Genomic DNA, 12,150 nt, shown 5'->3' with positions numbered 1-12,150 from the left:
TTCTGAGCTCAAGGCCCTCTCAGCTACATTCTGAAACCCCGTCTCAAAAGAATATTGTAAGGACTGTAGAGACGGCTCAGTGCTTAAAACTCTTACTGTTCTTCCAGGGGTCAGGTGATTGGCTCTCAACAGCCGTGTCATGTGCCTCACAGTGGCCTGTAACTACAACTCCATGGAGTCTGACACCTCTGGTCTTGTGACCATCTGTACTCTACCCTCCCCCATTCAAAATAAAGTAAAAAAAAACAAACTGTAAACATAATGAAACTCATTTCATATAAGTGATATATGTCCACAAAAACTCTTAAAAATACCATCACATATAAGAGGATTCCCTAAACTGGTGTAGATTGACATGAATGAAGTAGTTTTTGCTCTTCATTATGCAGTCCTTTCTGTTGGATATTTAGTCATATTACCTTATATATGAGCAGAAAGAGTATCTTGGAATTAGTTAAACGCCATCTTGCTGTGTAGGGCCTAAAAGCAATGTGCTTAATGGGCTGCAATGCCTGCAGTAGTTATGGGGAAAGTCATGTGTTCCAGAGCTGTCCTTCTTCATAGTGATCCATTTCTGCATCCCTTTGTAAACCCTGGCAAGGTTCTTAACAGTACTGTCTGAGCTGGGTACATGCTTTTTTTGTTTGTTGAGACGTGATTTTTCTGTGTAGTCCTGGTTGTCATGGGAATCACTGTAGACCAGGCTAGCCTTGAACGCAGAGATCTGCCTGCCTCTGCCTCCAAGAGCTGCTGTTAAAGGCAAGGGCCATCATGCCTGGCTTTGGGTTTTTTGAGAGGGGAAGGGAGAGGGAAACACATGTTTTTAATCCCAGCATTAGGGAGACAGAGGCATGTGGATCTTGAGGTTGAGCCTAGCCTGGTCTACAAAGGCAGTTTTAGGATACAAGTGTAAAATGATGATTAATATTCTGTATATATTAGTTAATGCTGGAAATTAATATGGCAGAAGGTCTTAACCAGCTAGTGCCCTAAACAACCATACAGAGACCTTTTACTATTTCAGAGCTTAGGCCTTAGCTGGGTAGACTCTCATCTAAATTAACCTGACCACCTAGCCCCATCTGCCACACGGTTAGCTTTACCTTCTAGACCCATAGTCACGTCCATCTCCTCTCGTGAATCCTGGCAAAAGTACTTCTTTCTTCCCAGAGTTCCTTTGTGTTCTGCCTTCCATTTCCTGCCCAACTAACTGGTCATCAGATTTTTACTAAAGCCAGTCACCTTTCATTGAATCCCTTCTTTGACAGTTTCATGCACACATTTTGATTATCGTGCCCCTCGTTCCCTCCAATCAACAGTGGGTTGGTTGTTTGCTTTGAGATAGGAACTCAGGGTAGCTCTAACTGACCTGTACTCAGCTCTGTAGACTAGGCTGGCCTTGAACTCATAGAGATCCTCCTGCCTTTTCCTCCTGAATACTGGGATTAAAGTTATATGCCACCATGCCCAGCTATTTGTTTTTAATAGCAAAGCAACCGAAGCATACCGTGAGTGATAGAAAGTTTAAATGCATTAGTTTACCCATGTAAATGCAGTCTGTATTACAGTGGCATCAGTTATTAGCTCTATACAGCTGAAGGTTAAAACTAATGTGGAGGGAGCTGGGATAAGAAGATGCAGCTGATATTTTGGTAATACAATATAAAGCTATAAAAGTGCATGCTTTCTGTTTTAGAATTACGAAAATCAATGGAAAATCCATAAGGGAAAGTGAGTGAAAACTAAACGCAGGGTAGTGGTGAGGGGTAAGTGGTAGACTGCTGAGGCACGTGTGGTGGCCTCACAAGGTTAGCTGTGTCCTCTCTTAAAGGGCTGGTCATGTTTAGAATTATGATACAAGTATTTTATTTTTATAATGACACTGTGCTACAAGTTGTTAGGAGCATTTTAAATGATTTTTTCAGAGTCACATTTTTCCATTTACAAACTGCCATTTTAATTAATAATTTAACAAGAATGTATAAACTTGGTCATCATAATTGTCCACTTGCCTTGCCTTGCCCTGTAGATTTCCCATCAGACATTGCTAATAAGTCTCTCTCGGAGAGCACAGCCACAATGCTCTGGAAAGGCAAAGGCAGGAGGAGAAGAGCGTCCCACCCTGCTGCAGAGTCCTCCAGTGAGCAGGGGGCCAGTGAAGCTGACATTGACAGCGACAGCGGTTACTGCAGCCCCAAGCACAACAACCAGCCTGCACCAGGGACTCTGCGTGACCCTGCCTCTGGGACCATAAGTGTGCGTAATGCTCTGTTTCTATTTTGTGTTTGTTTGCAGTTTTTATTCCTGCTCTTAGTACTTTGTTGAAGCTGAAGCACTCTTTTTTCTTTTTCTTTTTCTTTTGAGCAATTCTTAGTAACCATAGTACTTTACTTTTCTTGAAAATAGAAATCACTCATTCTCAGTAACAATATACTTAACACTAGGTTAAATTATGAAACATTTGCAAGGTGTGGCATATTGCCTCTGAATTAGGAAGTAATCGTCCTCTCTGTTTTGTGTTTTTTAGCATTCGGAGTCCTCGGGCTGCACAGGTAATTATTTTCTGCAGTGTTTCTTTTTCTTTTCGTGTGTACTTTATTCTTTGTCCATTCAAGTTTTCCTTTAAGTGTGGAGCTAACCAGTGTTAGAACAAAGCCTGGAAGTCTCCAGTGCTTCGAGTTAATTGAGAAGTATATGTAGTGTCCTGAACATGTTGAGAAAATGTGGTGTAGACTGTTATGCAGGATGGCATTTGTGTCACTAAGAGTGCACATGCGGTTTTAAACTTACAGAAAAATTCCGTGTCTGTAGTGACTCACTGTTTAGATTTTGGCCTTCTTTATCAACAAATCTTATCTTTAATATCTTTACATATTTGATACAGGTGGTGTAAACTGGCCCAAAGTAACTTGCCAGGCAACTCAGAAAAGACCTTGGATGGAAAAAAACCAGGCATTTTCTAGAGGTGGAAGGCAAACTGAACAAAGAAATAATTCACAGGTACTTTGAATGATTTTGGAAATTTGATTAGGTGTGAGATGGATAAATTAAATTTATAATAATGGTGTAGCATTCAGGAATCAGAGTATAGCAATTAGGAATCACAGTATCCTTAAGTTTTAAAGATGCAAAAGTTATCGAAATGTGAACTCCTGTGTGCTGTGGTAAGCATGAGGATCTGAGTTTGAATCCCCAGCACCTACTTAAGTACTCTCGTAAGAGTACATCAACAGTCGCAGAGCTGGGGAGGCAGCCACCTTAGCTAACTGTGATCTTCAGGTTCAGTGAGAGAGGTTGTGTCTCAAAAGAATAGGGTAGAGAGAGATGCAGAGGAAGGGCACACACAGTGATTGTGTGAGTGCAGAGTTGCCATGCCCCAGGCCATGAGAACCTGCCTCACAGAAACAAATGTGGTTGTTTTCTGAGGAAGGACACCTCAGGTTTTTGTCTGAGAACACGAAGGCTTGCACACGTGCACATGTGCATACATGAACACATGCATGCATATCACACACATGCACAGGAAGCTCCCATAGCTATAACTTGTCAAATGCCTTTGCTAGTAAGGCATAAGTAATGACCTGGTAGGTAATGTGTTGAGTGAAGGTGGTGAGAACATGCATGTAAGTGGTACCATGTTTCTACTCTGTGTCTGAGTAAGTGTGTTACAAAGTTTGGAAAAGAAAGCCCCCATCTACCTTGCCCTTGTGCCTGTTTTCCTTCCATATCAAAACCTAGATCCTCTTCTCATTCTTAGGAATGGCTATTGAGCTAGCCAGGTGTGCCTTTAATTCCAGCACTTAGGAGGCTGAAGCAGCAGATCCCAGTCACTTGAAGGCTATCCTGGTTTTCAAAGCAAGGCCCAGGACATCCAGGGCTACACAGAGAAACCCTGTCTCAAAAACAAAACAAAAAAGGATGAGTGGCTGAGCTTAAGGACTGCAGTCTGGTCTTTAGGCTTTCTAACCACGCAGTGGCTGTAGGATTAGGACAGCTTGTAGGATAAGGGTCAGTCTCTGGGCACCAGGCCTGCTGAACCATCTCTTCAGCTTGGATATTTTGATGTGGCTTATTAACACTCTTGTATACTAGTGCCATTGTCACATTGATGGTTACCTGGTGCCACAGTGTGGCCAGACTAGGCAGGTGCTGGTCAGTCATGCCGAGTGGGCTGTGCACAGCTATGCATCTGTCTACAGTGACTGTCTTCACGTGTTGTTTGGCTGTCAAATCAGGGAGTTGTTATTGGTCATTATTTCTCCTTTTCATTTTCAATAGACTTCCTGGGTTCCTTATATATCTAGTTAAGGAATTAGAGCTGTCATACAAATACGAATGGACCCGAAGTCAGAGCAGAGCGATGGGTCTGTCTGCCTGCTGCTGCCCTTCACTAACCAGACAGTCCCTCGTGCTGCCAGGAAGGAGAAGGGATGCCCCTTCCTGGTTCTGGCAGTCAGGCCATCTTGTTTCAGGCTCACGAGGCAATCCAGCTTTAGCTTTATTTGATGATAAAGACTAAACAAAACATGTGAAGTGTTTACTGACTTTGCTGGAGTTGGAACTGCCTGCCTTGCTAAGAGTCTGGGCTGGGTCCTGGCCCTGGTTTTGTTGTTTGCTCATTTTGTATCTGTGTCCATTAAAGGAAATAACCCTGAGGGGAGGGGAAAAACATTTTAAGTCCTTTATCTCTGCCTGATAATTGGTGAGAAAAAAGAAGCCAAGTGAGTGTATCTTGTTCTTTTTTTTTGAGGGGGGTCTTGCCCTAGAGCTGAGGCAAGTCTGGAACTTACTCAGCAGCCCAAGTTACTCTGAACTTGCGACCTTCCTGCCTTAGTCTCCAAAGTGCTGCTGCCATGTGCCGCTCTACCTTGCAGATCTGTTTATTGTGTGCTTCCTCCTTCATTCCTAAAGCATTAGAGGCGGAGTTTGAGAGTGTATCTTCCCTCTACCACCGATGTTCCCTTGTGCTAAGATTTTTCTTAAGTATATATTTGTTTTTCCCCCAAATACCAACTCCTTTTTAAGTCAAAACATAATGCTGCTCCTTTGCAATTTCTGATTGTTTTCTAGACTTTAAAGGCTTTTAGAGGTGAATCCTACAGCAAATAGTGGCCTCTATTTATTTATACCAGTTCTTTTTTTGTGTGTCTTTGTGTGTGAGTGTCTGTACGTGTGAATGTGTATAGTCCAGCAAGTAACTGCAGAAGCTCTCCTTCCACCTCATGTGCATCCCAGGGGTCAAGCACAGGTCAGCCAGGCTTCCCAGGAAACAAGCACCTTCACTCCCTAGGTGTTCTCACCTGTCCTTGTGCTACTTTTATACTACAGTGTTTCCAGATATTTTTATCAGAGACTTAATGATGAATGGTAGCACATGGTTGTCCATATTATCAAAGCAGCGAGTACTTTTACTCACTGACTATGGGACTAGAGAGCTGGCTGAGTGGGTAATAATGCTTGCTGTGCCAGCATGAGGACCTGGAAGTCCTCAGCACCTATGTAAAATGTTAGTCATGGATGTGTATGTCAGAAACCCTGACACTGTGGGGGCAAAGACAAGAGGATTGCTACAGCTTCCTGGCCACCATCCTAGCTCCTGGTTCACTGAGAGACCTTAAATCCAGGGAATGAAGCTGAGCCTGACAGAGCAGGACACCCCATGCCTCTCTCTGACCTCTGTCTGCACACAGAGGCACATGCATCTGTGCAAACAAGTGTGCGCCTGTGCTACACACAGATTAACCATTGAAGATACAGACAGTGAAGGGAAAGCCAGCGACGTACGGATCACATTCAGCTTGGCTCTTACCAGTGCAGACTGACTGGCCAGCACGCCCCAGTCATCCCACTGGCTCTGCCTTCCTGCATTGGAATTAGAAGTACGTGCCACCACATCTGGTGCCTTTAAAAGTGGATTCTGATAATCAAACCCAGGTCCTCATGTGAGACAGGCAAGTACTTTACTGCCTGAGCCCTTCCCACAGCTCCAGGCCCCACCTCTTGGAAGTTCCACACCTCTTAGTGGTGCCAAATCTTCCAGGAATCAAGGTCTAAACAGGATCACTTGAGGGAGACAGTATTCAGATTAACATGATAGTTAGATTTTCAAAAGGTTTTGATGTAGTTGTGCATCTTGGTGTTTTTGAGTTACTTGTGTTTCTTTTCCTATAAACTTGTCTCAGCATGTCTTTGCTTACTCTGATGCTTGTCTGTTTCTTTTTACCTTGATTTATTTTGAGGTCAAGTCTCAGTGCATTGTCTAGGCAGGCCTTGACCTTTAGTCTCCTTCCTCAGCCTCCCAGAACTGGGGTTACAAGTATGCCATCATTGAATCTTGATTTCATCCCCCCCACCCCCCTGTCTCTCTTTATCCCTCTGTTTTATTCCATATACCTGTTTCTTTATTTTGAAGCAGAGTCCCGCCCTGTAGCTGTGTCTAGCTTGAAACTTCCTATGTAGACCAGGCTATCTTTGAACTTGGTGATCCTGCCGCTGCTTCTTGAATTTCAAGACTACTGTGTCTCAGCAGCAAACTTAGAAGAACTGACGGAAGCACTCAGTTATGAGATTATTGGTTTACTCAGAGGCTATTGGAAAATCTGGTTCTCAGGAAACTGTTAGTTTGGAAGTTTTAAGTTACTGGCATTTTTCCTTTTCTCTCTCTCTTCCCTTCCCCGCTCCCTCTCTTTTTTGGTGATTGGGTCTTTCTGTGTAGCCTTGACTGGCATGAACTCACTCTGTAGACCAGACTGGCCTCAAACTCATGAGATCAGTCTGTTTCTGCCTCATGTATGAGTTCCATGTCTGACAGACCTAATACTTCTTAGCTCCACATAAAACAATCAAGTTGCATTTGCTTTTACAGAAACACTGTTGAGTAGTTTTTTTTTTTTTTGTTTTTTTGTTTTTTTTTTTGGTTCTTTTTTTCGGAGCTGGGGACCGAACCCAGGGCCTTGCGCTTCCTAGGTAAGCGCTCTACCACTGAGCTAAATCCCCAGCCCCCACTGTTGAGTAGTTTTGATCCAGCAATACATATACACTAAGGTTCACAGTGGCAGGCATGAAAATGGGCCAGGTGCAGGGCTCTGCTTGTGATGTCCTTGATTTGCCTTCATGCCTGCCTCACATCGTTTGGTGTTAGGATTATGAGGTAGGTGTCAATAGAGAGGGGCTTCTTAAATCTCTTTATTCCTTCTGAGGGGTGTTTGGTGTGAGCTAACATCTCTTCTTAAGAGAGAATTTGAACACATGCTTTTTCTTTACCCTCTGACAGTGAAGTATTTTGCTGGCTTATTAGTAAGATGTCTCAGTCTGATTACCATAGAAAGTGCCATGGACTTGGTGCTTGTGAGCAGAAGACTTTAGTGTTCCAGGGTCGGGTACAGGAAGGGCAGCTGGCTGGTGAAGAAGTGTCTGCCGAAGGCCTGCTTCTTGGTTCTTACTTCCAATGTTGCCCTTAAGTAGAAGAGCAGCTGAGAGTTCTTTGGATCCTTTTATAGCTTCATAAATCTCATCCATGATGTTCTGCTCTCTGACCTGATCACTTCCCAGAGCCTGTCTCCCAGGACTTAGGATCTCAACACAAGGATGTGGGGGAGATACAAACAGCTCCTGTAACAGGATAATAGGACTTCATGTGACTAGATAACGTTCTGTCTCTTTAACCCTTCTTCTTCCCCCTCCTCCTCCTCCCCCCTCCCTTTTTTTTTTGCTCACGTGCGCATGTCGAGTGGGGGTATGTTTGTTTCATTTCTTTTTTTTTTCTTTTCTTTTTTTTCGGAGCTGGGGACCGAACCCAGGGCCTTGCGCTTGCTAGGCAAGCGCTCTACATCTGAGCTAAATTTACCCAACCCGTTTGTTTCATTTCTGACTGAGGATCTTGCCTTGTACTTCAGCTATTACCACCATTCTTCATATTGTAACACTGGTTGGCCCCGACTGCACAGTCCTGCCTCTTCTGCTGTAGTGTTGGGGTTATATAGACTCTGCCACCTTTCTTCTTCAGCCTTTCAACTTTGCCTTGAAAGCAGAGTTCTTACTGAAGAGTTTTCTCTAGGGATGCTTTTTAGCCCAGACTGGCCAAGGATAACCTTGAGTTTTTGGTCTTCCTATGTCTACTTGTTTGTGTAATCTTTTCACTGTTGGCTCTTCCCAGTCAGCTGGTTCTCTAGAAATGTTTTCAGGTGATTAGTTTACTAGCCACGAGTACCTCATGGCCAGCTAATGAGTACTCCGCTGTGTGGCGGATGTAACCCGTTAGCAGGAAGGACTGTTCACCACCTGGAGGACCTTAGGCATGTCAGGCTTTGGCTCCTGGGAGTAAAGCTGGTAAAAGTGTTCAGCTTCTGGGCAGAGAAAAGCCATACAGTGTCATGTCTCATCAGACGCTTTAACTATTGAAGGTAAGTTACTCACTTTGTAAAGTGCTGTATTTCTTGAGACAGTTAATGGGAATAGTAGTTTCTTTCTCAGGTTGGATTCAGATGCCGAGGACACAGTACTTCCTCAGAAAGAAGACAGAATTTGCAAAAAAGACAAGACAATAAGCACTTAAACTCTACTCAGTCTCACAGAAGTGACCCAAATTCTGAGTCTTTATATTTTGAGGTAATTTTCAAATTTTTACTTATAAACTATTCTAAAAAAATCTTCATTAAAAATGAATTTGGTGATTGTGTTATAAATGCTGTATTTTCATGTGTCAACAGGTTACCCTGTTAGATTATAAGTAACATGATACACTGACTCATCGTTTAACGTTTTACTGATTCTTTGTGAATTTCACATCATGTCCCCTAATCCCACTCATCTCCCCATCCCTTCATATCTATCCTCTGCCTTTGCAACCTCCCCCCAAAATAAAATAAGATAGGAAACGTCCCGTCTTGTCATGGAAGCAGTAGTGTGTCACGGTGCGTCACCGTGCGTCACAGTGTGTCACCGTGTCATGCAGTGTACCTTTTGTCTATACTCCTTTGCTTGTACATGTTCATTGCAGTGAGCCATTTTTCCAGTTAGAGGCCTCCGGCTTCTGCTGCATTACCACCCAGACGCCCCTCACATATCCCGTTGTTGCCCTGTACCATGGAGGTCATGCAGCTTTGGATCTGTCGGACCAACCCTTTCATGAGCTCCGGCAGATCGTAGGTAGTCACTCGGAGCCCTAGATCTGGGCCTGGGACGTAACTGAGCTGGTAGCCTGCCAACTCTCGACCATGTTTCTTTGTTTACTGTGGGTTCTGTTTGTTTGCATGTGGAAGCCAGAGGACAACCTCGGGTCTTGCCCCTCAGACATCATCCACTTTGGTTTTTTTGACAAACGGTTCCTCATTAGCCTGGAGGTCGGTGATAAAGTGAGGCAGGCTGACTGGTGAGCCTCATGGATCTGCCTGTCTTCACTTCGCAGCACTGGGATCTATCTCCATGCCTGCCCTGCGCAGCTGCTGTTACTTAGGGTCTGGGAATTGAACAGCTCCTCATGCTTCCAAAGTTAGCACTTTCCCAGCTCTCAGGACGTTTAAGCATAGTCTTCTCTCTGTTCTCAGATACGGGGCTTTGGGCAGAGTCTGTGGTCTTGGATTGGGCGTCTTTGTCTTTACTACTTGCATAAGTAAGGCCCTGGGTTTGATCCCCAGCAAACACATATGTGTGCATGTGTATGAGCACACACACCACGCACCCACACAGACATGAAGGCATGTACACACCCTCACACACCCCTTTGTAGGGTTAGCACTGAACATTTTCACTGACAAAGTGAAACTATTTCAGGATGAAGATGGGTTTCAAGAACTAAGTGAGAGCGGAAATTCTAAAGATGAGACTATTCAACAGAAACTTTCTTCAAAAGTAGTGAGTAACCCCTTTCAAAATTATAAGAAAAACAGAACACCTTTTCAACTTGGGCTATACGGCAAGGAGTCTGGGGTGGTATAAAGGGTGTAGGGCGGCGTGGTGTGTTGGGCAGTATGCTCACTGCGTGCTTAGATCCACTGTGTGTGTGCGTGTGTGTGTGTGTGTGTGTGTGTGTGTGTGTGTGTGTGTGCGCGCGCACAGAGTGCTTGGGGAGGACGGACTTGCACGAGCTGTTTCTCTCAGGTTTCCATCTTGGCAGCAAACTCTTGTACTTTTTGAGCCTTAATGTTTCTTTTCCTAAACAAAGTAGTTTTGGGGACGTCGGCAGTTCTCTTATTAGATGAGGAAACCTTAAATGCTCTTATACCACATACATTCTGTATGCAAACTTCCCTAGACGAGCATCGCCTGTTATATTCAGTTTGTCCCTTTGTCTCCTATTCTAAAATGGGCCTCCTGCTTACCCTGTTCTTTATGATCCCGAGTCCTCTTGAGTCTCCTTTCGTCCTGCAGTCTGCCCCAGTCTGCATTGTCTTTCCTCACTGTTGGCTTCTGTGAAATGACTAACAGATGTGTTTCTCCTGTTCCATAGTTGGATGACCTACCTGAGAACTCACCCATCAATATAGTTCAGACTCCGATCCCCATTACCACCTCAGTTCCTAAACGAGCTAAGAGTCAGAAGAAAAAGGCCTTAGCTGCAGCCCTTGCCACAGCACAGGAATACTCAGAAATAAGTATGGAGCAAAAAAAGTTGCAGGTATAAGTAATTTCTGCACAGTTGTGCTTGTCTGTGATTGTGTTGGGATGGATGGGAGTACCAGTGTAATTACAATTCGTCAGATTTTCCCAGTCACAAAAAATGAATCCTTTCTTATCCATCTCTTAGGAAGCTCTATCAAAAGCAGCTGGAAAAAAGAATAAAACCCCAGTGCAGCTGGATTTAGGGGATATGCTGGCTGCTCTGGAGAAGCAACAGCAGGCAATGAAAGCCCGTCAGATCACCAACACCAGACCGCTGGCACATCCAGGTGATGCCTTAGTTCTGAGCAGTTCACTGCAGCCTCTGGGTCTAGCTACACTTTTCCCTACTCTTTACGTGGCCCCTACCCCCAAAGAGACACTGTGGTGCCATGTCGTGTCGAGCAAGTCGATGTCAGAAAACAGATTCCAGGACTCTGTCTCCATCAGTCCTGCACCAGTACTGAGGGTCAGCTGAACTCAGGTTGTCACACTTGTGGTACAGACACTTAGCTGCTGAGCCCTCTTTCCCTGGCCCCGTTCTTATTAGGCTTATTTGTTTGTTTTATTTTGTTTGTTTTTTTTCTTCAAGGGTTAAAGTAAAAAAATCAGAGGATAAGAATGACAAGTGTTGATAGCTTTATATGTGTGAATGAGACACTGATCTGACTTCCCGCAGTCTAACCAGATTTAAGGTTCAGTGTTCGATCCCCCACCTTTTCTTCTAGAGGACTAGGTATAGCACAAAGGAGGGAAGGGCACCATTTGAAAGCACTAATGCTGAGAAGCAGAATTGTCTCCTGTTCTGTTCCCAGATGGTCCCAGCCCAGGACTGTTGAGTAGGTCAAAGATAGGAATGGGTGGCAACATCTGTGCAGGATGCCGAAACCTGTGGTGGAAACCCCTGCTGTGAGGAACTTGGTAGAGGTGACAGTGAGTGCAGTAGCAAGCTCCTGCGATGGATGGAAGCCGTCCTGCAGCTCAGAGCTGAGGCTGCAGTCAGGCTGACGGGGTTGGAAGCCGCTCTTTGAAGTGTTTCTTTAGGAAGATACTTATCTTCCCGTCCTTTAGTTCTTTGTGTTAAATTGGAGTAGTGATAGTGCATAATCATGGTTGCTGCGGGGATGAGATGATAGATGCAAAGTGTTCAGAAACTGGGTCAAACTAGTGCGTATTGTTACAAAGAGGAGGTTGTTTACCTGTGACCGCTGAGACTTGGTTAGGATTTTTGTTATTGTTAATTGCTATCTTTCTTTTGTGAGACAAGGCTGAAGTAATCCCACTGCCTTGGTTTCCCAAATGCAGAAACTACTGGTGAGCCACCATGCCCAGATATCTGTCATTTTAAAAGTTTATTTTTCTTTAGTTGCTGGGAACTAAACCCAGGGCCTTGTGCTTGGCTAGGCAAACACTTTACCATTGAACTAAATCTCCAACCTTTTTCTAATGCTTGAACCTGAGGTGTTTGAATAGGAGATAAACTTCTGCCACTGAACTACATCTCAGTTTTACAGCTGTGATTGAATCAATAAAAGTAATGTTAAATAAATCTGA

General features: G+C 44.1%; 1 protein-coding gene across 2 annotated transcripts in view; it reads left to right on the top strand.

Moving 5' to 3' along the window:
* Secisbp2l (SECIS binding protein 2-like) overlaps nucleotides 1–12,150 on the top strand; it is a 46,445-nt gene that overhangs the window by 15,961 nt on the left and 18,334 nt on the right. The window contains exons 5-11 of one of the 2 annotated variants that reach the window (XM_039104555.2): nucleotides 2,030–2,256; nucleotides 2,528–2,552; nucleotides 2,885–3,000; nucleotides 8,461–8,607; nucleotides 9,772–9,852; nucleotides 10,448–10,615; nucleotides 10,745–10,886. In XM_039104555.2, coding sequence (XP_038960483.1) covers nucleotides 2,030–2,256; nucleotides 2,528–2,552; nucleotides 2,885–3,000; nucleotides 8,461–8,607; nucleotides 9,772–9,852; nucleotides 10,448–10,615; nucleotides 10,745–10,886 — 906 coding nt within the window. The remainder of the gene's footprint in view (nucleotides 1–2,029; nucleotides 2,257–2,527; nucleotides 2,553–2,884; nucleotides 3,001–8,460; nucleotides 8,608–9,771; nucleotides 9,853–10,447; nucleotides 10,616–10,744; nucleotides 10,887–12,150) is intronic. The other variant, NM_001168527.1, reaches the window with a different exon arrangement.

This window comes from Rattus norvegicus, chromosome 3 (assembly GCF_036323735.1).
Source record: "Rattus norvegicus strain BN/NHsdMcwi chromosome 3, GRCr8, whole genome shotgun sequence".
NCBI lineage: Eukaryota > Metazoa > Chordata > Mammalia > Rodentia > Muridae > Rattus > Rattus norvegicus.
Note: the sequence above shows the minus strand (reverse complement) of the source record. Positions and strands in the feature narration are given on the sequence as shown.